The 24,181-nt window shown below is 54.9% G+C and overlaps 3 protein-coding genes and 1 long non-coding RNA gene across 7 annotated transcripts; 2 read left to right on the top strand and 2 right to left on the bottom strand.

Moving 5' to 3' along the window:
• Window positions 1-157: 157 nt before the first annotated feature.
• On the top strand, window positions 158-2,335 carry LOC147573639 (uncharacterized). The gene is made up of 2 exons (XR_015244925.1): window positions 158-718; window positions 1,694-2,335. It is a non-coding gene; the product is annotated as an uncharacterized LOC147573639 (long non-coding RNA).
• Window positions 2,336-6,084: 3,749 nt separating this feature from the next.
• On the bottom strand, window positions 6,085-9,274 carry ZNF576 (zinc finger protein 576). 3 transcript variants are annotated; one of them, XM_086689985.1, is made up of 3 exons: window positions 9,135-9,274; window positions 8,244-8,344; window positions 6,085-6,811 (listed from the first exon to the last, which is right to left on the bottom strand). In XM_086689985.1, exons 2-3 carry the CDS (start codon window positions 8,326-8,328, stop codon window positions 6,384-6,386), a joined length of 513 nt encoding a protein of 170 aa, XP_086546111.1. In that variant the 5' UTR covers window positions 8,329-8,344; window positions 9,135-9,274; the 3' UTR covers window positions 6,085-6,383. The 3 variants fall into 3 exon arrangements, with proteins under 3 accessions (XP_086546111.1, XP_086546112.1, XP_025770741.2); XM_086689986.1 differs by lacking the exon at window positions 9,135-9,274 and adding an exon at window positions 8,814-9,107; XM_025914956.2 differs by lacking the exon at window positions 9,135-9,274 and adding an exon at window positions 8,569-8,806.
• Window positions 9,097-14,274, top strand: IRGQ (immunity related GTPase Q). 2 transcript variants are annotated; one of them, XM_086689972.1, is made up of 3 exons: window positions 9,097-9,329; window positions 9,780-10,311; window positions 11,547-14,274. In XM_086689972.1, the coding sequence occupies exons 1-3, from the start codon at window positions 9,113-9,115 to the stop codon at window positions 12,904-12,906; spliced, it is 2,109 nt and encodes a 702-aa protein (XP_086546098.1). In that variant the 5' UTR covers window positions 9,097-9,112; the 3' UTR covers window positions 12,907-14,274. The 2 variants fall into 2 exon arrangements, with proteins under 2 accessions (XP_086546098.1, XP_086546099.1); XM_086689973.1 differs by lacking the exon at window positions 9,097-9,329 and adding an exon at window positions 9,336-9,478.
• Window positions 14,275-19,357: 5,083 nt separating this feature from the next.
• On the bottom strand, window positions 19,358-24,089 carry PINLYP (phospholipase A2 inhibitor and LY6/PLAUR domain containing). The gene is made up of 6 exons (XM_086689984.1): window positions 23,724-24,089; window positions 23,202-23,348; window positions 22,105-22,221; window positions 20,149-20,301; window positions 19,784-19,927; window positions 19,358-19,602 (listed from the first exon to the last, which is right to left on the bottom strand). Exons 2-6 carry the CDS (start codon window positions 23,269-23,271, stop codon window positions 19,448-19,450), a joined length of 639 nt encoding a protein of 212 aa, XP_086546110.1. The 5' UTR covers window positions 23,272-23,348; window positions 23,724-24,089; the 3' UTR covers window positions 19,358-19,447.
• Window positions 24,090-24,181: the final 92 nt, after the last annotated feature.

Raw genomic sequence — 24,181 nt, 5'->3', positions numbered from 1 at the left:
GATTGTGATCCATTAATTCATTTAAGCAGTATCTTCTGGGTCCCTGCTGTATGCCGAGCATTGGGAATTTAGCAGTGAGTAACATAAAATCCTTGTTCTCCTGGAGCTTACATGGGGCTGAGGCAGGGGGTGGGGGGGTGCAGTGGGCAGGGCCACTGGTAGAGACAGATAGTAATCAAGCTGGAGGGAATGCTGGGTGGTGGTAGATGCCATGGAGAAGAATAAAGCAGAGAAGGGAGAACACTTCTGGAAGGCGGTTGCCATTTTAAATAGTATAGCCCTCCCCGAGGAGGTGACAGCGACCAGAGAGAGCGAGGGGGCTGTGCACTTGGGTGGGAGGAGGCAGGAGCCTGCCACCTGTCAGGGCAGAGCTGGAAGGATGAGGGCAGAGGGGAGCAGAGGGCCAGCTCCTTACAGCTCTGTTGAAACCTTGGCTCTCGCTCTGAGAAGGGACGTGCTACTTCATAGAAGTTTGGCACCAAAGCTCCTTTGAAAATAGAAGCCTAATTATAATGATAGCTGCCATTTATTGAGCATTTACTGTGTGCCAAGCCCCGTTCTAAGGCGCTTTACGTGTGTTAACTCATAGAAGCTTGGCAACTAAGAACCTTCAAGAATAGAACCTGAATGACCATAATGGCCATCATTAAATCAGCACTCACGGTGGACCAGGCCCTGTAAGCGCTTTGTATGGACAATCGCATCGGATCCTTATGAGGTAGGGGCTGTTATTTATTCATTCATTCAACAATGACGTATTGAATACCTTCCAGACGCAGGCACTATTCTGGGAGCTGAGAGTAGAGCAGTAAACATGATGAACAAGAATCCCTGCCTTTGTGGAGGTTCTATTATAGAGAAGACAGAGACTTAGATATTTAAGTAAAATATATAAAAAGTATAGAACGTTAGAAGGTAGTAAGTGCTGTGAAGAGAAACAGAGTGGGTGGGGAGGCTTGTGTGTGTGTGTGTGCGGCAGTTCCAAAGAGGGTGGTCGTGGAGGCTTCAGGGAAAGGGGGACTTCAGGCAGAGATGGGGAGTAGGGAAGAGTGGGGCCCCTGCACTGTCTACAGGAGCGGTGAGTGCAAAGGCTCTGAAGTGGGGCCCTACTTGGGATGTTGGCGGAAGAACACTTAGGGCATGAGACCCGTTGCTGAGGAAGGCAGGGGAAGACTAGGGGAAGGACAAGGTCAGGGAGAGGCAGAGGGCCGGGCCCTGCCGGCTGTTCTACCAGTTTGGGCTCTGCGTCCCATGTCTGAGTCCTCGTCGTAGCCCTTAGAGGCACAGGGGCTATTATCGTGACCATTTCACAGCTGCTCCAGCTGGGGCACAGGGAACTTGACTTAGCTGCTACAGGTCGGTCACACGGCTAATAAGCAGAACGCAGCTGTGATTCCAGACGACTGGATGCGGTGCGTACCTTCTTAACCATGAAGCCACATACCAGAAATGGCAGCCTGGCTCTCCACAGCCACCGTCTGACTGGCCAGGAGCGTGTTTCTTCTAATCATGTGGGTTACCAACATTTAAAACTGGGCAGATTTCACCTCAAAAGGGAGGTTTTTTGGCTTCCCTCGAAAATCGTGAGATCTCGATCGCTGAGCCCACAATCCCAAGGAGCAGTAGCTTTCTGGAGCTGAGGAAGGCTTACCTCCTGCTAATGGGCGTTCCCTCCCACGTGCCCATTCCTCAGCATGTGGCATCTGGACCCCTCACACCTTGCCTGCTTCACTGCTTATGGTACCCTGCTTGGCCACAAAGAGCGTTTGCATCCTGATGCCTGTTACAGGATCTCATACCAAAGCATCTGTCAAAGCCCACACTTTTCATCCTAGAAGCTCAGAATCTGGGAACCTGACATTTATCCACTCTTTGAATTGAGACTTTCATAACCATCACAGCTTAACATCAATGAATCTCAGAATCGTCAAGGCAGAAATTCACAGCTCGTTAAAACACCACGGATGGATTTTAGTTCCTGGAGCAGCATGCTTAAGCCCTCTTCTGCCCTGAGACAGGGCTTTGTTTGTTTGTTTGTTTTTTAAACCAGACTTTATTTTTTTAATGCAGTTTTAGGTTCATAGCAAAATTGAGGGAAAGATAGAGACATTTCCTGTGTACTTCCTCGCCCCCACACACGCATACCTTCCCCTGGCATCCACATTCCCCACCACAGTGGTCCGTTTGTTACAACTGATGAGCCTATATTGACACAGCATAATCACTCAATGTGCATAGTTTACACTGGGAGTCACTCTTGGTGTTTGTTGCACCTTCTGTGGGTTTGGATAAAGCGTAATGACCTGAGTTCATCATTATAATATCATAGACTTTTCACTATCCTAAAATTCCTCTTGTGTTCATCCCCCGACGCAATCCTTGGAAACCAATGATTTTTTTTTTTTTTTTTTTTTTTTTTTTACTTTCTCCATAGTATTGCCTTTTCCAGATTGTCATATAGTTGGAATCATAAGACAGGGCTTTCTAAGCATAGATGTAGAGAATTATCTGTTCATCAGGAAAAATTCCTAAGGATATGAGAGGACTAGGAATCAAGAGACATAGTCTGCTGCCAGGGTCGGCGGGGCGGCGGGGGTCATTCAGTTCCCCAGGGCCTGGTTGAGCTATGGAAACCAAGCTAGGAATTCCAAAGAGAGGATTGAACACAGGGGATTGGGTGTGCAGCTGGTTGAAGGCTGAAAGCACAAATGTGGACAGTTGAGGCCCCCAAGATATTCGTGTCTGCACAAAGCTCCCACCTCTAGGACTGGGCACAGAAAGAGAAGGGACATTACCAGAACCCAACAGGAGTTTGGAGGGACAGGCCATGTGCGGCTGTACCTACACCACAAGAGAGGCACGGTACCTTGTGCTGAGGGTGTAGAAATGCACTGGAGCCTGAGCCGCTGCTGTTAGAGGGGTTCCAGCAGCCCAAAGTGAGGGGAGTTCCTTCCCCCTCTTTCTGTCTACCTTCTGCCCAGACCTCTCTTGGGCAGAACTTGAGGAAGACAGCTCTGGAGGGAATCTGGGAAATACAGTTGCAGAAAGCCCAGCATTACAGAGCATCTTCGGGAGGGCTGCAGGCCGAGAGACTCTAGTGGGCACAGTCGAGCATTTTTTTTGAGCCTCTGCAGTGAACATTGTCCTAGGTACTGGGGAAGTGAGGAAGACACACCGCCTGCCCTCAGGAGTTTGGATTCCAGAGTATGGACACAGATAATGACACGCACAAGCGGGATAGTCCCAGGTGTTGAAGGGTGCTAGGAAGAAATAAAGCCAGGGTGAGGTTCAATGGTGCTACTTTGGCCAGGCAGGTCAAGGAGGACCTGTCTGAGGAAGTGGCATGTGTAGAGTCCTGAATGATGTAGAGACAGCCTTGTAAAGTTCTGGGTTAGAGCACTCCAGGCAGAGGGAACAGCAAGTGCAAAGGCCCTGAAGCAGAAGCCAGCCTGGCATGTGTGGCTGGAGTGTAGTAAAGGCAGAGCAGAGAGGGAGTTGAGACTGCTCACCGGGTGGGGGCCCCATCATTGTTGGATTTTCTGGGCCTGGGTAAGGTGTCTCTGGATGTTACTTATGGAATCTCTTTGGAGGATTTTATTTTTTTTTTTTATTTTTTTTTTTCAACGTTTATTTATTTTCAGGACAGAGAGAGACAGAGCATGAACGGGGGAGGGGCAGAGAGAGAGGGAGACACAGAATCGGAAACAGGCTCCAGGCTCTGAGCCATCAGCCCAGAGCCCGACGCGGGGCTCAAACTCACGGACCGTGAGATCTTGACCTGGCTGAAGTCGGACGCTTAACCGACTGCGCCACCCAGGCGCCCCTCTTTGGAGGATTTTAAATGAGGAGCGATACGAATTGACTTACACAGGGGGTGGTCTGTAGTCCACTGGAGGGGGCAGCAGTGGTGGCAGGTGCAGGGGGAGCAGTTAGGAGAGCGGCGGCTGCGGGAAAGGCCGGTCAGACTCGGGAATCTAGTAGTATACAGTTGACCAATCTGACGGTAGTGGTGTAGGTGGGGGCCGTAGGAGTCACACTGGCCTGTTTTAAGGTTTTGAGACTCCTATTTGTCACCATCCAAATGATTGTCTCATGGTTGGGGGGGCGTCTGGGGTTTGAGCTGAAGATAAAGATTTGGAAGTCACCAGTGATGCTATTTAAAGTCCTGGGAATCTATGACATCTGGAGAGTGGAGAGAACAGGAAGAACACAGGCAGGGCGGCTGTCTGTCTCAGGGGAGCATGTGTGATTAGAGCCTTAGGTTTGGACATCTGGTTTGGAAACTTCTGGGCTGTCACCAGGTGCAGAGGAAATATTTGGCTTTGGTGAAGCCGACATTTTTGGGAAAAGTGATGGCCAACTGACTCCAACCCAGTTTCCCCACAAGTCACCCCAGCAAAGAGATCCAGGCTAGCTAGCCCTGCACGAATCTTGTACAAACAAATACACACACACACACACACACACACACACACAGCCCCCTACCAGAGGTAGTATTTCCCAGGGTGGGAATCCCAGTTTCCAGGCTCAGAGTAGATTGTATGTCTTATCACTTAGACAAGAGGTCAGCAAGCTTCTATTATAAAGGGCCAGATGGCCCTTTACTATTTTAGGCTTTGTGGGCCATACGGCCTCTGTTGCAACGACTCAGATCTGCTGTTCTATGCTGCAAACAGCCTGTAAGTTACGCTGCCTGTGACGGAGACCAAAAATAATGGTGACTTAAACAAGATAGAGGTTTATTTCTCTTACATGGTAGTATGGAAGTGGATCTTCTAGGGGCGCCTGGGTGGCGCAGTCAGTTAAGCGTCCGACTTCAGCCAGGTCACGATCTCGCGGTCCGTGAGTTCGAGCCCCGCGTCAGGCTCTGGGCTGATGGCTCAGAGCCTGGAGCCTGTTTCCGATTCTGTGTCTCCCTCTCTCTCTGCCCCTCCCCCGTTCATGCTCTGTCTCTCTCTGTCCCAAAAATAAATAAACGTTGGAAGTGGATCTTCTAGCGCTAGGATGAGGACTCCGTTCTGTGGAGTCAACAAGTGACGCAGGCTTCTGCTGTCTTGTTGCTCTACCATGGTCCTAGGTGGTTGGGTGCCGTGTCCACACTCCAGGCGGAAAGGTACAGGAAAGGTGTGTCCCTCTCTGAAGCTTGAGCACTCTACCCAGGAAAGAACCTGGGTCACAGGGCCACACCCAGCTGCAAGGGACTTTGGGAAATTGTGTTTGTAGCTACCACGTACATAGCTAAAAATTGGGGGACAGCTATCAGTCTCTACCGTGTCCCCGCTGTGGGTTTTAAAAACATCCATCAGTTCGAATAGGATCTATAATTATTGCATGCAGGGCACCGGCCATTGACTCTAAGGGCAGGGCAGGTCACCCAAAGTCCTGACCACATTCAGCAGTGCCCTGGAGGGACACTCCACAGGGTTAGGCCTTTCAAGAGCTGAAAATAGGATCTTAATGGGAACTCTCCCAATGTTGGCCAAATACAACAGGAAACAGAAGGTATCTCTGTTTGATCCCAAACCAGATTCCCTGCAGGGCCAGGCCAGCTCTGACCTGAGCTCCCCCATCCCTGTGCCCTTATATTTTCTGGGAATATCTGCTCAAAGGCCAGAGTTCCTTGTTTAGATATTTCAATACAGACCTTTTCTGTTTTTAGATACTATTTGTTATTTTATTCATGTCATCTCACCTACACCCAGAAAAAAATACTCTAAGACCAGAATGGTACATAAAATTACTTAAGTGGGCAATAAATTATCGGGGTGTGTGTGTGTGTGTGTGCACCCGAATCCACCCAATACCATGGCCCCTCTGTGAGTGGGAAAGACTGATGGGGGGTGGAGTGGGAGGAGATAAGAACTTGATTGCAACCCCTACATGACTCAGAATACAGCTCCCAACTTGGCTGCCCCATCCCCAAAGGCCCACGTTGCTGCACATCTGGGATCCTTCCAGTGACATTACAGTCCCACAACACCTCGCCTTCCCCTCCCCCATTCAGGCACAAATCTGGGGGAACTTGTTCCTACGGCCCATGGCATCCATCTGGGAAGAATTAAAGGTGATTACACAATCTGTAGCTAGTTGTGATTTCAAACTATTTAATTGGGAATGAGGGAGATACAACAATTTTCCCTTTTGCTTGCTTTTTTTTTTTAAACAAAAGATTTCACTATTGTCTAATTTCACTGTATCCCTGAAGGCCTTTGTGTCCTCCAAAGACTGAAGCTCTAGATGAGAATCTTCTGGGTCCTATTTATCAGAAGTCCTTTGCCTGTCCCGGCAGGGAAGCAAATCCTTCCAAGGCCCCCATCCTATACCAGAGGTGGGTTCCAGCAGCCACAGAACCCCTGCTGCCCTAGGGAGGGCTTAACCTTCACTCAGAGCTCCCCCCGGGCATGCCGGATGTAGTGTTGATGCAGCCCAGCCTCCTGGGCAAAGTCCTGACCACACTCAGTGCAGGCGAAGGGGCCAGGAGGGGTGCGGGTCTCATGCGCCTGGCGGTGCCGCCTCAGAGAAGCAGCCTGCCCAAAGGTCTTGCCACAGTCAGGACAGGGGAAGGTAGGCGGGGCAGCGGCGGGTGCAACTGGCATGGAGGGCCTGGTGGCTGGACCGTGGCCACGCTGATGGGCGATCAGGGCCTTGGAGGAGGGGAAGGAGCGGGCACAGGTGAAGCAGATGAAGAGAGCCCCCTGCAGCTTCTGGGCCACGAAGTCCGCTGGGTGCTCCCGCTTCATGTGACGCTCCTGGAACTTGGAATCGGCGAAGGTGATGAGGCAGCGGGTGCACTGCGGGGCCCCCAGGTGGCCTGAGGGACGTGGGGAGAGGTCGGGGGAAGCCAGCAAGAGTCACCAGGACCTCTCCCAAGCCCCAGAGTCATGCCAACAATTCACATTCAGTGCTTACCACGTGCCAGGCTCTATGCCAGGGCTGGACAGTGGTCCAGACAAACTATTACTGGGCCTGTTTTATGGATGAGCAGACTGAGGCTCAAAAAGGTGAGGCAACCTGCCTACAGTCATGAGGCTAGGTATGAAATGAACCCATGGAGTCAGAACTGGAACCCCGGGGGTCTGCCCTTCCAACAGAGCCGTGAGCACAACCCCTGGAGCGAAACTGCCTGGAACCGAATCCCGGATCTACCTCTTCCTAGACAAATACAATAGTTTCCTCATCTGGAAAATGGGGTAATGACCCTATCAGAATCTACCTCACTGGTAGATCACGGGAGGAGTAAATGAATTACTTTATATAAAGTGCTTAGAACAGTGCTACACAGTGGTTTGCAGTTACTGGTGCTGAGAAAGGGAAGAGCAGCCGGGGCCTTGGTACCTCCCTCCCAGAGAAGATTTAAGATTGCCAGCCTGTCTTTTGCCTCTGCTTACTGGCAACATCCAACCCACAGCAAAACCCTTCCTTGAAGCTTTCCCCAAATCACCTACCACAAAGCCCCAATCCTAGGATAAGTCCTAACTCTTACTGAGCAGACTTCACGGTGCCCCAGGGTGCGTGTGCTTCCTTAGCTGCTATTAGCAATAAACCAACTTGTTCAACTGTAGGCGTGTTCCTGGTGGTCTTTGGCTGGAGGGCCTTGACAGGGTGGCGGCTCATTGTTACAGATAATCTCTTTGCCTCAATTCTCTCACCCGAAAGTAATACTTAACCAAGTTCAAAGGGTCTGTCCGGAGGACTGAGATAATGACGGTTTAACTCATAGAACACGCCTGGCATGTAATAAGCATTCAGCAGAAACTGTTGCCACCACTCTGTCGAACTGGCTACCTTGGTTAACATCAAACCTTCCCTTTCTCTGCCGCTAATCCCCATAACAACAGCCGAGTCACCGGAGTAGCCGCAGCCTCTTGTGACAGACTGGGAAACCCAGGCCCAAGTCACACTGAAAGTCTGGGGGCCAGTTGGGACCGGAACCTTGGGCTTCCTCTCAGTCTCTGCCCTTTCCCAGTCACATCTCCCACCCCAAGCCCCTCTGGATGCTACTCTGTCCCTCTGAACTGTGGCTCCTTGAAGCTAACATGGACAGATCAGAGTGGGTACATCTGAGCAGAATAAGAGTAAGGGTGGAGTGTGGCGGTTCCCGGTAGGGCAGCTCAGAAACCATTTGTTACAGCCCCTCCCCAGCAGGCAAGTCCTTGTAACGACTTGGACATTGAGATGCTACGCAAATCCTTTCAGGAGCCTCAGCCCCTGCACCCCACCCTCCTCTGGCCAGCAGCACTCACACACGTCGCCTCCTGGACTGCGGGGACTCCTCTCCTTGGACGAATCCTGCTGCTCCATGGTCTCTTCAGGATGCGGGTCCTCCATAGTGGCTGGGATCCCTCTGGTCAAGAGTAGCACGCATGACAACAGTAAATCAAGTGAAGTCGCTCATCTGTCTACAGCGTTAAAGGGCCGCAAATCCTATGACCTTTGACGGGCTCTCTTGCCCCCGTAAGACACCATCTTCTTGAACTGTAACCTAATGGAGCTCTGCCCTAGAGAAGTTTCAACCCTCCCAAAAGATTCGACTCCCTAGGTTTGTGACACCCCTTAGAGCCTTCTCACCTGTGTGCGACCTATGACCTACATCAAACTAATTCCGTGAACTCAGGGCACGGAACCCTGGATCTTTGACACCAGCCTCGCCCCCGTCTCCCACGTGTCTTGAGGCAGGTAGTGGCATCCAGGCTTTAGCTCGCCTCTTCCCCGGAGGCATCTTTCTCTGACATCCTGTAACTCTCCTTCCACCCTGAGCCCCCGCCGCCCACGCGCGCCTTCAACCGCGGCGTCCCGCTGCCCCCGAGCACTGCCCTCGGGTCCCTCCTCCCGAGGCGGGTAGCCCAGGCCTCCGCTTTTCTCCAGGCAGCAGAGGGCTGCCTTTCGTTGCGCCGGTCCGTCGCTCGTCACAGCGCCGCCACCCGGAGGGAAGCGGGGTAGGGCCCACCGAGGCTCAAGGTCCCAGTGGCTTCCATGCCCTTTCGCCTGAGGAGCCTCTCCAAGCCGAGATGCCGGATGCCATCCGGCAGTGATGCAGTCGCGCCAACCGGGTCCTCAGAGTAACGGGAGGAGGGGTCCTTCTCTGCACTGGAGTGCGTTATGATGACGTGACATGACACCCTTGCCGTACAGACCTCAGCTTCTGGCGCACGTGTGGCTAGGTGCTCATGGAGCGCAGGCGCTCTGGTTCCCTCATTGTTCCCAGCCCCGCGGGCTGCAGGAGCTGAGGAGCAGGCGTACGTCTGTTGCTTTGCGCAGGCGCCGCGAAGGGCCGTATCCCCGAGGTCGCGCTTCCAAGACACACCCCCTCCTTAAAGGACTGACGTCAGGTAAGAGCCCCTGGAACGTGTCTGGACGTTCCCAAATCCGGGCGCTCTCACCTCTTCGGCCTCCGTCCGCCGGACCCTAGGGGCGGGGCTTCTCAGCGGCTGATCAGCCGCCGCCAGCTGTGCTCTCGGGTGTGCCGGCTTTTTGCCCGGTTAGTGATTTGGAAGGGAGGAGCGGGGGATAAAAACATCTTTGTGTCTGAGGGAGGAGGGGCTGGAGGCCGGATCTTTGAAACAGAAAGATAAAATGTATCCAGAAAAAGGGCGGACAAGACGCCCGGATCCCTGGGGAATAGATAGGGCCTGGTCGCCGGATTTCTCCCTGGGAGTGACACCCAAGAATGGAAGGGGACAGGGTGAAGGACTGAAGTCTGACACCAGAGTGGGATGACTGGGAAAGGAAAAAGCTGGGTACTCCCTGACCCGTGTCCGCCCCACCCTTTTGCTTTCCAGTTATGCCACCGCCGCGGGGCGACGTGACCGCCTTGTTCCTGGGGCCTCCGGGCTCTGGAAAGTCCGCTCTGATTGCAGCGCTGTGCGACAGAAATGTGGAGACGATAGAGATCCCCGAGGGACGGCCGTACTCAGGGATCCCCAGCCTGCGAGCGGCGGGCCCCGGCCTCTTCCTGGGCGAGCTGAGCTGCCCACCCGCAGCGCCGGGGCCCTGGGCGGCGGAGGCCGATGTGCTGGTACTGGTCCTGCCCGACCCCGAGGGGAATGGGGAGCCCCTGGCCCCAGCGCTGGGAGAGGCGGCGCGGGCCGCCCTGGCCCGTGGGACCCCGCTGTTGGCTGTGCGGAACCTCCGTCCTGGGGATTCACAAAATGAAGACCAGGCCCGGGATCAGACAGCGGCCCTGCTGAACAGCGCGGGGCTGGGGACCGCGGCTCTCTTCGTGCTGCCGGCGGACTGCGGCAGCCGAGATGACTGTAAGGAATTGGAGCGCCTGCGGGTGGCGCTGCAGAGCCAGGCGGAGGTGTTGCAGAGGTAAGCGAGGAGTTTCCCGGTGGGTTGGAGACCGGGTCCTTTTAGGCCCAGAAGACGTTCTTTGAGATCCGCGAGATCCCACCCCCAGCGAGTTTGGGGCAGGCCTTGATCGGATAGCTGCGGGAGGGCCAGTTCTCTCGTCCAGGTCCCGCCCCTCATTGCAGGTTTTGCGGTCACCGAGGCTCTACCCCAAGCCAGTGCTGAGTGCTGGACCCTTTCCTGTCTTCTAGGCCCCGCCCCATCCAAGGGTCAGCTAGAGGTTCAGACCTGTTCTCCAGGTTCAGCCTCCTGTGAGCGTTCTGAGGTCACAAGCCCTGCCCCAGTGAGAATTTTCGGAGAGGAACTAACACCCAAATAGCAACGCCCCACCCCCACCCCCGCCCCCGCCCCGGGCAAAAGTTTGAAGGAGGGCTCATTCAGCACACAAGCTTGCGATCCCCGCGAAAATTTTACCCAAGGGTTCACTCTTTCCAGCACTCCTCATCCTCCACACCATCAGCTTGGTCGTCAAGCTATACCAGTCCACACCTTCAGTGAGCCTTGTTATTTCTGGGTTAGCTCTCCCACTTCCTTTCAATAACCCCATCTTGTTTCTGTGCCCACTTGCTGCCTACCTCCTGATTTTTCCCCCCAACCCCTGGCCACCACCTATTTCATAGTCAAACTGAGGCTCGGTGCTCATTTTTTTTTTTTTTTTTTACCTTAGCCACATCTCCTTGATGAGCACTAGTAGGTGAGGCTTTCCCGGTCATTGGCTCTTACTCCCCTCCTTACACCTAGTGTCAGCAAAGAGTGCCCTGGTGACCTTGCTCCTGTCGACAAGTGCTCCGCTTTCCTTTAGTCCACAATACAGTTGCAGGTCTGTCTTGGCCCAAGCTCGACCTTCTGTGAGTTTTGCGTGGCCTTTCTTAATCCTGCAGATCCCTTGGAAAAGGCCCCCTTGCCCCGCCCCCAGCCTCAAGACTAAATCCAGGGGATGATTTAGCAGGTTCCCCTTTTTAGCCTCGTTTGGAAACCTGATCTCAACCAACCCGCCCCATCCCTGCTTTAAGCCCTGGTTTCTTTGTGCTGTACCATCAGTCTGGCCCCTCCCTTTCCTGCTCCCTCTTCTTTCAGAGATTTTTTGGGGAAAACCCCACCCCTCGTCATCGTAGCCTACTCCGGTCCCCAGAACTCAGCTCTCTTGCGTTTAGATCCTCTTCTGCCCTTTATCCTCTGTCTTCCTGTCCCCTCAGGCTCCTGCCACCGGCTCAGGATGGCTTCGAGGTCCTGGGTGCAGCAGAGCTGGAGGCTGTGCGGGAGGCCTTTGAGACCGGTGGCCTGGAGGCGGCACTGTCGTGGGTTCGCGCTGGCCTGGAGCGGCTGGGCAGCGCGCGGCTGGACCTGGCCGTGGCCGGCACGGCTAATGTGAGCCTTGTGCTGAACACGCTCCTCGGGTTGGATCCCGGCGATCCAGATGCGGAGCCTGTTTTCATGCCCGCGGGGCCCACACCCTACCCGGCCCCGGAGCGTCCCAATGTGGTGCTCTGGAGTGTGCCTCTGGGCTCCGCGGGCATTGCTGCCGCCCCCCATCCCACCCACTACGACGCCCTCATCCTCGTCACCCCGGGAGCGCCCACTGAGAAGGACTGGGCTCAGGTTCGGCCCTTGGTGCTGCCAGATGCACCGCTGGTCTGCGTGCGAACAGACGGCGAGGGCGAGGATCCAGAGTATCCCGAGGAAGAGGGAAAGGCAGAGAAGCCCGGCAGCGAGAGCTTAGAGAACGCTGGCGGAGGGGAGTTGAAGAATGCACGCGGTGAGGGAAGGGAGAAACGTGACGCTGGATTGCAGAAAGGTAGCGGGGAAGGTTCAGAGAAAGCAGGCAGCGGGGAAGGTTCAGAGAAAGCAGGCAGCGAGAATTTGCCACGTGTTGGCGGCGGCGCGAAGAAATCGGGCAGTGGGGACTCAGAGCGTGCGGCCGCACTGAGCCCCGAGGATGAGACGTGGGAGGTGCTGGAGGAGGCACCGCCACCTGTGTTCCCCCTGCGGCCCGGCGGACTCCCCGGGCTCTGCGAGTGGCTGCGGCGCGCGCTGCCGCCCGCCCAGGCGGGGGCGCTGCTGCTGGCGCTGCCGCCCGCGTCTCCCCACGGGGCCCGGATGAAGGCCGCGGCGCTGCGGGCCGGGGCGTGGCGTCCGGCCCTGCTGGCTAGCCTGGCGGCGGCGGCGGCGCCCATACCGGGGCTAGGCTGGGCGTGCGACGTGGCGCTTCTGCGGGGTCAGCTGGCGGAGTGGCGGCGGGCGCTGGGGCTCGAACCCGCGGCGCTGGCTCGACGCGAGCGCGCGCTAGGCCTGGCCCCTGGGGAGCTGGCGGAGCGGACGCGCTTCCCGGGCCCGGTGACGCGCGCCGAAGTGGAGGCGAGGCTGGGCGCGTGGGCCGGCGAGGGCACGGCCGGGGGCGCGGCGCTGGGCGCGCTCTCCTTCCTGTGGCCCGCGGGCGGGGCAGCGGCCACCGGCGGCCTGGGTTACCGCGCGGCGCACGGCGTCCTGCTGCAGGCCCTCAACGAGATGCAGGCCGATGCCGAGGCGGTGCTGGCACCCCATGTGCCCGCGCAGTGAGGGGTGGGATGAGGGCCGGGGCTTCCGGGCTCCCAGCGTCCCAGCTGCTTGGCCCCGCCAGGAGCTGAGGACTCCCAAGTCCCGGTTAGAGGGAGGGGGGTTAGGGGTACAGGCTCTGGCCTGGGATGTCTCGGCCACTGGGGTAAGGGAGCTGGGGGCCACCGCTCAGAGTCCCGGATGCTTGAAGGGGATGGGGGCTCTGACTACTGATTGGGATGTGTGGCTTGTAGTCACCCGAATTCCTGAGTCCTGAAGGGGAATAGAGTCTGGGGGACAGAGCCCTTGGTTTCCCTGGAGACCACAGGGCATGACACCAGACTGTGGCCTGAAGGAAACAGGGGTCGGCCTCCTAGAAGGGGTTATATCGTGGTCTTCAAGGGAAAGGAAACCGGGTCTGTTGGTCATCTAGCCCCCAGGGGAGAGAAGAGGTGAAAGCCTGGTCTCTACCCCAATAGAGATTCCAGTATGGAGGATGGGGTCCGGGTACCCCCGGGAGCTGGAATCTTTGGATCCTCTAGGCTTCCTGGAGGAAATGGGTCTGCATCCAGCCTCCCAGCTCCTCAAGAGGCAGTGGTGTGGAATCTTCATTGGGGGTCTCACACTCCTGGCTCCCAAGAGGGCGGTAGACCTTGGTTTCTAATTCCTTGGTGGTGGGAGGTCTCCATCTACAGAGGGGAACAGGGCCGGGGCGGGGGAGGGGGGGGGTTGTGCGAAAGAGCTGGAGAACAGCTCTTGGGGAATAGATGTCTAATATTTGTTGTTCTAGGGGCCTGGCGACCCAGATTCCTTTCCCAGCTGTTGTGGGGAGGATGGTCCCACAAAAATGAAGAGGGGGAGGCAGGAGGTCCGGGCATGGTGGGGCCTGCGGGTAGCCAGAGACCGGGAATGAGGCCTTCTGAGTGTGGAAGGGCAGAGACCTCAGAGGTCTCTCCCACAAATCCCTTAGGGATTTGGATCCCAGCAATTGCCTTTCTCTGTGTGAGTTTGACTGGGAAAGAGATATGACTGCCCCCATTTTATAGGTGTGGAGTGATTCAGGGGGTCTTTGGGGAGTCTCTAACTTTGTCCCTCTCTCCTCCAGCGGTTTCTATCTCTTTTTGGTCTTGATTTCTTTTGTCACTAAACCTAACTCTTTCTGGCCTTGGTATTTTGTACTCCTGCCTTTTTGGGCTAAAGCAGCCATAGTGCTGCACTAACCCAGACACTTCTGTGTTGGCTACCTCAGGTGTCCCCAAGAGGTTCTGCCTTCTGGAGTACACAGAGTGCCGCAGAGAGCAAGAGGCCCACAGAACAGCTAGGTCGTGTTCCAGACCGCGGGAGTGCGCCGTGAGTGAAGCAAAGGCAGAAACCACAGTGCCTGGCTATGTTCTAGACTGCCAACCATGGGTAGAAAAGATGCCACAGGTCACAATTCTTCAGTGTCAAAAAACAGAAGGGGGGGGACCTGAGAGTCCTTTCAATAGAATCTCTTTTATGAGAATGGGGGAGAACAGAGCCCAGGGAGAGCAGACTCTAGGCCCAACAGCACACAGGAAGGTCCTATGTGGTCTGGCCCCTGCCTATTCGAACTCCCTGCCCCTCCCCCATCTCCCAACCAGCGTGATCTTCCTTGCAGTGCCTGGGTGGGCCATATTGGGTCCTACCCCAGGACCCTTGCATTTGCTGTTCTTTCTGCCTAGAATGCTCTGCCCCCAGATCTTCCCATGACTGGTTCCTTTTTGTCTGGCGAGTCTCAGCTCAGATGTCCCCTCAGAGAGGCCTTCCCTGACCACTGTAACTGGAGTAGCCCACACTCCCCCATTACTCATCTCGGCCAGTTGATATTTCCCTTGTAGCAATTATTACTGTAACAAAATTACCTTATTTATTTATTTATTTACCTATTTAATGGCTATTACCCTCTTGCCTGTCCTGTTCTCTTCTGTAACCCCAGCATCTAGAAGAGTGCTTGACACACAGCAGGTGCTTGTAAATATTTATTTTAATTCATTAATCCATGGCAGACCTGGGTGTAGATTGTCAGCCTCTTGCCACAGGACAGGGACAATGCACCGGGTGGGGAGAAAGAGAAAGAAGCATCTGATGGGAGAGAAAGCTCCTGTCTGAGATTAGGGGACCTGGAATGCAGGCCCGGCTTTGCCACTGTCGCTCTGGGTGACTTGGACCGGTGCTTTGTTTTCCCATCTGTGAAATGAAAGGGCCTGACGAGAACCATAAATACTTCCAAGATCTTATCTCCTTTGACGGCGGGAGACAAGGGTGACCACTCCGAGGGGTAGACACTTGGGAGATGGTATCCCCATGTCCAGCTTGAACCCCTCCCAGTGACACAGTTTATCCCATCAACGTTGAGATGGCCGTGGGGCGCCTGGCTGGCTCAGTCAGTTGAGCGTCCGACTCTTGATTTCGGCTCAGGTCATGATCTCATGGTTCGTGAGTTCAGCCCCCGCATCAGGCTCTGCACTGATAGCGGGAGACCGTGTGGGATTCTCTCTCTCTGCCCCTCTCCTGCTCACGCTGTCTGTCTCAAAAAGAAACATTAAAAAAAAAAAAAAGTTGAGATGGCCTGGCCGAGAGGAGATACTGAATGGCTTCCGGTCTGTAATCTCCAATACCACACTGTCTCTCGGTCTCATGTGCCAGCCGTGGGAACGCAGGAGAGGAAAGCAGTGCTGTCCAATAGAAACAGTGTGAGCCACATCAATCATTTGAAATTGTCTGGCAGCCACATTAGAAAGGTAAAAGGCGGGATGCCTGAGTGGCTTAGTCAGTTAAGTATCTGACTTCAGCTCAGGTCATGATCTCACGGTTTGTGAGTTCAAGCCCCACATGGGGCTCTGTGCTGACAGCTCAGAGCCTGGAGCCTGCTTCAGATTCTGGGTCTCTCTCTCTCTCTCTCTCTCTCTCTCTCAAAAATAAATGTTAAAAAATTAAAAAAAAAAAAAAAAAAAAGAAAGGTAAAAGGAGACAGGGTCAAACTACTGAGAATATGTTTTACTTAACCCAGTATATCCAAAATATGATTTCAACATGTAGTCCATATAGAAAAGAAAGACACATTTTACATCCTTTTATGCTGCCTTTGAAATCTGGTATTTTACACTTCCAGCACCATCTCGTTCAGAAACTTTCAACAGAAATAGTTCTGTTTAGCTTTCCTAAAATGCGTTGTTGGAGAAATGGATCCACGTCCCCAAGTTGTCCCACTGATATTGAACGGTCTTCCAGCAACGGAGACGTGTATCAATTTTTAATGAAAAGTAAATGAAATCTAAAACTCCCTTTCTCAGTGCCACGAACCCCGTTTCCAGTGTTCAGTAGCCACATGACCTGGAACACTTGCACTATCCCAGGAAATCCCATTAGCATAGCTCCAGGGTCAGACAGCCCTGCTGACATTGGGGTGACCTTGGGCAAGTCCCTGAGCAAGTGGCATCTACCTCACAGGGTAACTAAGAATAGTGTGTGTACAGATGTGCAGCCCTCTGGAGAAGCCTGGCCCGCTGGGAGCTCAAATGTGAGTCTGGTCCATGCCTCCAGCCCCAGGCTGAGCCGACTCTAGTCTAGGCGCCTGTCTCACACCCAGAATGCCTTTGCTCACAGAGTGCCCTCTTTCTCCCACTCTCACCTGTCTGACACCTGCCCTGTGCCTCGCTACTCCAAACTCCCTCTGCCCCATGCCAATAGGGATCGTGCCAGAGATCCTATCTGAGGAAGCAAGACCCAATTCCGTTTGCCTGTGTCTCTGTCGGGGAGTGCTGATTGTGTCTGTATCATCGTGTATCGCCACGGGTTGGGCGTCGTGACTAATCTGGAGGGTGGTTGTCTTTTAAATTATGACTTTGGGTGGGAGGCGTAAGGTGGCCAGTGAGGCATGTGTCCCGGGTAGCATCCAAGCAGAAAAGACCAAGACTCCCTTGAGAACTGATTGCTGGCTCCCCGTGGGGCGTGTCTACATCCTACTTCTGGCTGGAAGACCCTCGAAGGCAAGAATTCAAGGAAATGTATGCTGAGTCTTGGCGTTGCCACTGCCAGCAGCAGAAAAGGCACAAAACAAAAAACTTGAAGAGACAATCTCATCACCTTAGCTGAGTTTCAGATATTTCTGGGTTATGATGAAGACACTTGTATCCATTGGGGTGGGGAACCGTGGAGGGCTAATCAAGGGTGTGGTTGGCCTGTGGTGCTTTCTTGCAGGAGTGAATAAAGACGAGTAGAAATCCCACTGTGTTGTCTCTCCTTTGAGGGTTTGAAGGGGTAGGAAGATGCTTGGGATTTCGCCTGGGTCTGAGGAAGGGGCTGGAGATAGTACTGGGTCTGACGGAGAAAGGGACCAAGGGTGGGGACTCCTGGGCCCTGGGAGAGGAGGGATGGTGAAGGTCTGTATGGGAAAGAACCCCTTGAGCTGGAACCCAAAGACTCATGTGCCTGAGTTTTGCCACCCTGGGAGTGGGGGAGAGGAGAATGGAGGTGGAAAAATGACATTTAGACCTTAGGAGCTTGTGACGGTAAAGCATCCTAGCTCTGGAAGCAGCTTGGCCCATTAATGCCTCCAATTTGTTCAGCTTCTTTGTAGCTGTGTCCTTGCAGAGTCCGTTCTCTTGACTCGAAACCTGGCCGTGTGATTTGCCTGACCACAGGAACAACAGCAAACGCGATAAAGTAGAGGCTTAGAAAGGGCTCACATACAGGGGTTCCTCTCTCACCGCCCTTAGAATCCCTTCCGCCACTGGGACACCAAGTCCAGGCTAACCTGCTGGGTGAGTAGAGGCCAGGTGACCCAGTCAGCCTTGACACCCCCACTGCCAGCCAGCCAACCCTCTGAAACCGAGCTGCCAAGCCGACAGGAGCCGCACCCAGCAGAAGAACCACCCAGCTGATCCCAGACCAAATTGCGGAATCATGAGCTAAATAAAAGACGATTGATTGTTCAAAGCAACAAAGTTTTGGAGTGGTTCGATGTATAAAGATACAGCCAAAGATCACCGATGCGGGCTTTTTCCCTCTGTGCTGTGGTCCCTTCTCCCCCTCAACACGACCCGATGATCAGATCTTAAGCTCTGCCACTTTGTAGTTGGCGTGTAACATCCCGCGTCTGAGCCTCAGATTTTTCTGAAAACAGAGCCGAGAGTAACAGTCCCTATATCACAGGGAGTCTTTATGAAGAGAAAATGAGAAACACCTGCTAGGGGGCCGTGACAGCTTTGTGCCTTTTACAAAATATGTCCACACTGGGGAGCGACTTCCTAGCCCCCCGTGGGGCTTGGGGGCCATGTGATTAGCTCCATCCCATGAGTTGTGTCAAGTCATTTCTGGGTCACGGCATTTCATCACCCGTGTGAGACTTTTCCGGTGCACAGAAATCAGCAACGCTCGAGCTGGAGGCTGCTCTATGATTACCATGAGCAGAACACCCCGTGGACAGTGCTAGACATGGGGGGTCGGAGGGAAGCGAGTATTTGTGAGTGGGACTTGTTCGACAAATCCTACTCTTCTCCCTCCCACCGGAAGGGTAGTACACCTCCTTGCCTGGTTGATGTTGGCTTTGACCACAGGATTGCCTTCAATCAGTGGAATGTTAGCACACCTGACCTCAGCAGGGGCTTTTAATGCACTTGGTTACTGTGCTCCTGTGCCTGCTGTCAGAGCGTTAGCCAGGGAGCCACTGATCCCAGAATTTGAATCCTCCCCAACTGGAGCCAAACCAGCTAATACAAGGCCAGAAGCAGAGCTACCCCAGCCACCCACAAACCCTCAGCAGAAAGCATGCTTGTTGTTTATGGCTCGGTTTGGGGATGGTTTGTTACGCAGCGTTACTCCAGCATTAGTCGACTAATACAACTTGGTTGCTTTAAACCACTGAAATTAGGGACTTGCGTGTTACTGCAGCATACTGATTGATGACAGTGCTTAGCACCTTCCAGATAATGGGCACTCATTAAGAAGCAGCTGTTCCGATGATTATTATTTACAGATGTATTGTTTCCAGAACCGACATTGTCATAAAGGTGCCAGGCACTGCACTAAGTGCCTTTTTTGCTTTTCTTTCATTTGATGCAACAACCCAATGAGGTTATTACTATTAATACCCACATTTTGCAGATGTGAAAACAGGCAAAAAGAGGGAGAGGGTTAATCAGGAGAGATGATCATGGACTCTGGGGTCTGACCCTCCCTAGAGGTTTGCCCCAAAACAAATGGCCACACAACCCGTGCCTCAGTTTGTTCATCTGTAAAATGGGGATAGTAATATCAAGTTCACACAGTCGTTGGGGTTATGAAATGAGGTACAGCACGGAGAACACTGCACAGGGGCCCAGCGGGGAGGAATCCTGTAATAAATGGTGGGATCTTCTCTCCCTTCCTTGCAAAGAGAGGGTTCGCAAGGGTTAAGACCCTTGCTTTCTGCACCCTCGCTTCCTGAGATGCAACACATCACAAGAACTCGGGCTTGCTTTGTTAACCTGTTTAATTTATAGGCACATGGGCAGGTGTAGACTGAGGACAAAGGGAGACTTCAAGCCACATGATCCTCAGCGCTTTACTCCGCCCTGCTAGGGGCCTGGCGGGCTGGAAGGCAGTCTGCTCGGCGGAGGAAGTACAGATAAGAGGCTGAAGGCACCTGCGCCCCCGCCTTGGCGAAGCAGGCACTCTCCGTAGCACAGCCCCGAGTGGCAAATTTGGGGGTGATGAGACCTGGGAAGGGGGTTTCAGAATGGAATCGGCCCCTAACTCCTCCTTCCTCATGACCCCGTCCTCCCTCCCCCACCCCTGTCCTCACCCAGTAACCTGGAGCCACCATCTCCCCTAGAGCCTGGAAGCATGGGCCTCCAGTTCTGGGGCCCCTGCCCCCTCTAGAGATCCGGGTTCCCCTCACCGGCCTGCACGTTGCCAGCGAAGTAGACGCAGTGGGTTTCCTGGCCAACGCAGCGGGCTGCCTGGGTCCCGGGGCATGTCTCCTGAAAGGGCGCGATGCAGGCCGGGCACTGGAGGCCGTTCTCCGTACGATTGTTCTGGGGAGCTGGGGATGAGTGGCGCGTGAGAAGCAGGGGGACGATTCAACCCTTCCCTCACCTCACAACACCCCTGGGGAACACGGGTTGCCAATGGATGACGGACACTGCATTTGGCCGTAAGGAAATCGGGTCGCAGCAAGCAAGTTGCCCCGATGCGGGGCAGAGCACACACCGCGGGCTCTTGGGGCGAGCTGGAAGCGACTCCCGATGCGGGGCTGGCACTTACGGGGCACCGAGCCCTGGTTGCAGCCGTCGCTCTGGCAGCAACGCGTGTTGGACACCATGTAGTCCTTGGGGCCCATCGTGGTGGACACGAATCCCGAGTAGCAGTCGCTGTACTTCATGCAGGCCTTGTAGGTGTTCACCGCGTGACGGCCCTCTGAAGGACGCGGGACAGGAAGGGAGGGCTCCGGCAGCGCCCGCTGACCCCACTCTGGCGTGGACCCCGGCCTCGGGGTCTCTCCCAACCCCCGCCACTGCCTAGAGTGGTCTCTTCCGGCGCCCCAGAGCCACGCCCCTTTAGCTACCCGGGATCCGGTCTGGATCGTTTATTAGGTGACGCCCCCCCCCCGCCCGCCCCCCGCCGCCCCATTATCCTAGCCCCCGGCCTGGATGGTCTCTTTCAGCTCCCCACTGCCAAGCCTGACTTGGGCCCTTCCGCCCAACCCCGCGGCTCTGCCATCCTCCAAGGGTCCCTGCCCCAAAGCGTCTTTGGCTACCCCCATGCTTGTGTGAAACGGTCTTTCCCAGTCCTCTTCACCTTCGCCCTCCCTCCCACCTTCCAAATCCCTTCCAACAAACCCTGGGAGGCCGCCCCAACCCCTACCCTGCAACACCCATATCCTCTAAAGTGGTCTCTTGCCTCCCTCCCAGGCTACCCCCAGCCTTGCCTGCAGTGGTCTCTTCCAGTCTTCCCGGCCTTCCCCCTCCCCACCGTGTGGTGGCCTCTTCCATTCCAATCCAAGGATTTTCCTCTTCACCCCCGAAGGGCTTTTCCCACCTTCCTCTCCCTCCAACCTCAGGGTCTGATCTCCCTCATGTATGCCTGGGGTGGTCTCTTCAAGCCCTTCGGGTCCTTTGGCCCACCCGCCAACGCCACCACTCTCTGTCTCACCCTCCTTACACGCACACCCCCACCGGTCCGGGTGGCTTCTTCCTACCCTCCTGGCGGCCTTCATCTCCTGCCCCAGCCCCATCCTCTCTCCTCAGCTTTGAATCAACACTCCATCGCTCCCCTTCTCCCCAGCCTTCCTCAGGTCTGGGACGGTCGCTTCCATTAAAGTCATGCCTTCTCCCATGTCACCCATCTGCCTCCGGCTCTCTACCTCTACCTTTCTTCCTGACGATTTGCTCCATACTTCAGGGTTACCGTTCCTCTCCTGCCTGGCACGGTCCCTTTTATGTCTCTTCCTCTACCTTGGTGTCATATCACCTCCTCCCGTCAGGAATGGTCCCTTTCCCGGGTGCCTGGGTGGCTCAGTCGGTTAAGCTTCCCACTTCGGCTCAGGTCATGATCTCACGGTTGGTGAGTTCGAGCCCCTGTCGGGCTCTGTGCTGACCGCTCAGAGCCTGGAGCCTGCTTCGGATTCTGTGTCTCCCTCTCTCTCTGTCCCTCCCCCGCTCGTGCTCTGTCTCTTTCTCTCTCAAAGGTAGATAGACATTAAAAAAAAGAAGAAGGAAAGAAAGAAAGAAAAAAAAGGAATGGTCCCTTCCAGCCCGCACCACCCCAACCATCCCCTGGTATTTGGGACGGTTCCTCCCTCTCACCCAAAGCGGTCAACCTGATCACATTCTTCCAGACCCACCCCAGCCTCTTCTCTTCGATTCCTCCTCCCCTTCCATTCTACCTCCTGCCTATTAGATACTTACCCCTCACCAGTTCTGTTCCCCTGTGTCCTTTCCTTTCCTCACCCCCTCCTGCCTAAGAAAGTCTCTATATCTGCCCCCCACCCACCATCTAATATTTTGGAGAGTCCCATTTTCAGAAATCCCTGACAACAATGGCTCCCATCATCCCATTGACTTCGCTTTTTTCCACCCACCACCTCAAGACAGTCTTTCCCTCTTCCCTGACCTCCCACCACCAGAACCGTGACCGTGACAGTCCCTCCCTGATGTGGCGCTATCTTCTACCCTTGAAGGCACAACCCCCTCCCCAGGGTGGGACGCCAGGCTGTCATACTTGTGCAGGACTCCCCCACGACGACCACGCATGCGTCCTTGCCGGCCTCGCAAGTCTTCATTTTTCCGCTGCACGTGGGCCCGGAGCCCCTGCACACTTCACAGCTCAGTGGGCACCCTGCGGTGTAGAGAGCCAGGCTGTAGTCATGAGGGGTGTGGTCAGCGGAGCACGGGTTTGACTTCAGAGTCCAGAGGGAGATGGAGGCACAGGGGACCGGGTTTGGAGTCCTGAGGGAGGAGGGACAGGTGTCTCTTTAATTGCTCATGGGTGGGGCACTGACCGCTGTCCAGGGAAATGCCCACTGCTCTGGCTGGGACGCGGTGGTGATGCCAGCAAAGCTGCTTCCACGGGCGGGAAGCGACTCCACCAGGGAGCCTGTTTACCTAATTAGAAGGCTGGGGACTTGGGATGCTAGGGACTCCTGAGAAAGCTCGGGGACAGGGAGGGATCCTGGCGAAGGTTTCCATGGGCTTTGGGAAGCTTCAGGTCCAGCTGTTTCTTGGATGCAAGACCAGATGTAGGTCTTGGAGGTGGCAGGAGCTCAGGCAGGGGAACCCGAGGCTGGGGTCTTCATCCCAGATCAAGAAGGGAGAGTCAGGACCAGGAGGGCTGAGGGCATGGACTCCTTGGTCCTAAAAGAAGACAAAACTCGGGGCCCAGACACCTACCTGGGTCCTGGGAAAGGTGGGGCTTGTTAGAACTCCTGAATCTAAGGGAGGAGGGGCTGGAGGTCTGAATTCTGTAGAGTCCAGGGACAAAGGAAGTCTGTCCTCCACGCCTTCTTCCCATGGTTTTTTGTTTTTTGTTTTTAGATTTCCATTTCTAATCATGCTCTCTTCCAATTTCCTAGATTCATATGTCTTATTTTGAGACCCTGCCTGGGGGGGGGGGAGGGGATAGAGGATTCGGAGCCCCCCCAAGCTCCCCCAGGGAGTCAACCACATGAGCTTCTCCTTTGGGGCCCCAGGCTTTCTCTTCCTTTAGCCTCTGCCTTCACCATGAATCTGCATTCCCAGGACACCTCCACTTTCCTCCTCAAGGACTGTGGTGAGTGCTCTCTCTCATGGTCCTCATGGTCCACACCCCTTCTCACTTACCCAGACCTAGGAGGGTGCAGAGCAGAGTGAAGGCCAGCAAGAAGGTCCCCGGTTTCATGGAAGCCCTCATGATGAGTGAACCTGCAGTCCTGGGTCCTCAGCCCTTATAGGGAACTGAGGAGGGGCGGGTCTGTATCCACCTTCACCCTGGGGTGAGAAATAGCTGAGGTAAGATCTCAGGGCGGGCCTTTGTGGCTCTGGGTTGGGGATATGGAACCAGAATTCAAAAGGGACATGGGCATTTCATGCTCAGCCCCCTGCTCCACAGGGACCCCAGGAGTCTGGGCTTCTAGCCCCCTCTTCCATCAGGACCCAGAAGGTCACTTTCCTGTTTTCTCACATTCTCATGGCCCTTCTCCCCACACACCCCCCCCCCCGCCTTTTTTTTTTTTCTGGCCTGAAGCCCAAGGTCAGAGTTGGGTCACTTGATTTCCTGTAGGTGTAGAGTGGCTGCTAGGAGGACTGAGATCCCCTCTCTTCTCTCTCTTTCCAAGGAGTTACCCAGCGTGGGTGAGGCCCTACCTGGGAGCGCCCAGCATGTCCCGGCTCGTTCTGCGGGGGCCTGGGCGCCCTGTTTCTCTTCCTTCTTCGTGTGCTTGGCTCATATTCCCTGTCTTGTGTTTGGGCTGTCCCCAGCTCTGATCCTGCCTGGGGCTGCACCCCTAGGTCTCACAGGGACCAAACAGAGGGATGCCTGTCAACGGTCAGGGGCGGGTGTGGTAGGAGACAGATGCCCACAGGTCACATATTGGAAAACTGAGGCATGGGTGGAAGCACTCTAGGCTCCGTGTGTGGATCTGGTTTGAATGCGTGCTTTGTGTCTTATGTAGGTCCTTGACGCACTCTCTCTTGGCCTCGGGCATAACCCTGGAGAGATCGGAGATTTTGTTCGCGCGTGTGTGTGTGTGTGTGTGTGTGTGTGTGTGTGTGTGTGCGCGCGCGCGCGCATGGTGTGAGGGTAGCAGGGAAGAGCGTAACCG

The sequence above is a fragment of the Puma concolor genome, chromosome E2, assembly GCF_028749965.1.
Source record: "Puma concolor isolate L17-30 chromosome E2, mPumCon1.1.hap2, whole genome shotgun sequence".
In the NCBI taxonomy this organism is placed as follows: domain Eukaryota; kingdom Metazoa; phylum Chordata; class Mammalia; order Carnivora; family Felidae; genus Puma; species Puma concolor.
Note: the sequence above shows the minus strand (reverse complement) of the source record. Positions and strands in the feature narration are given on the sequence as shown.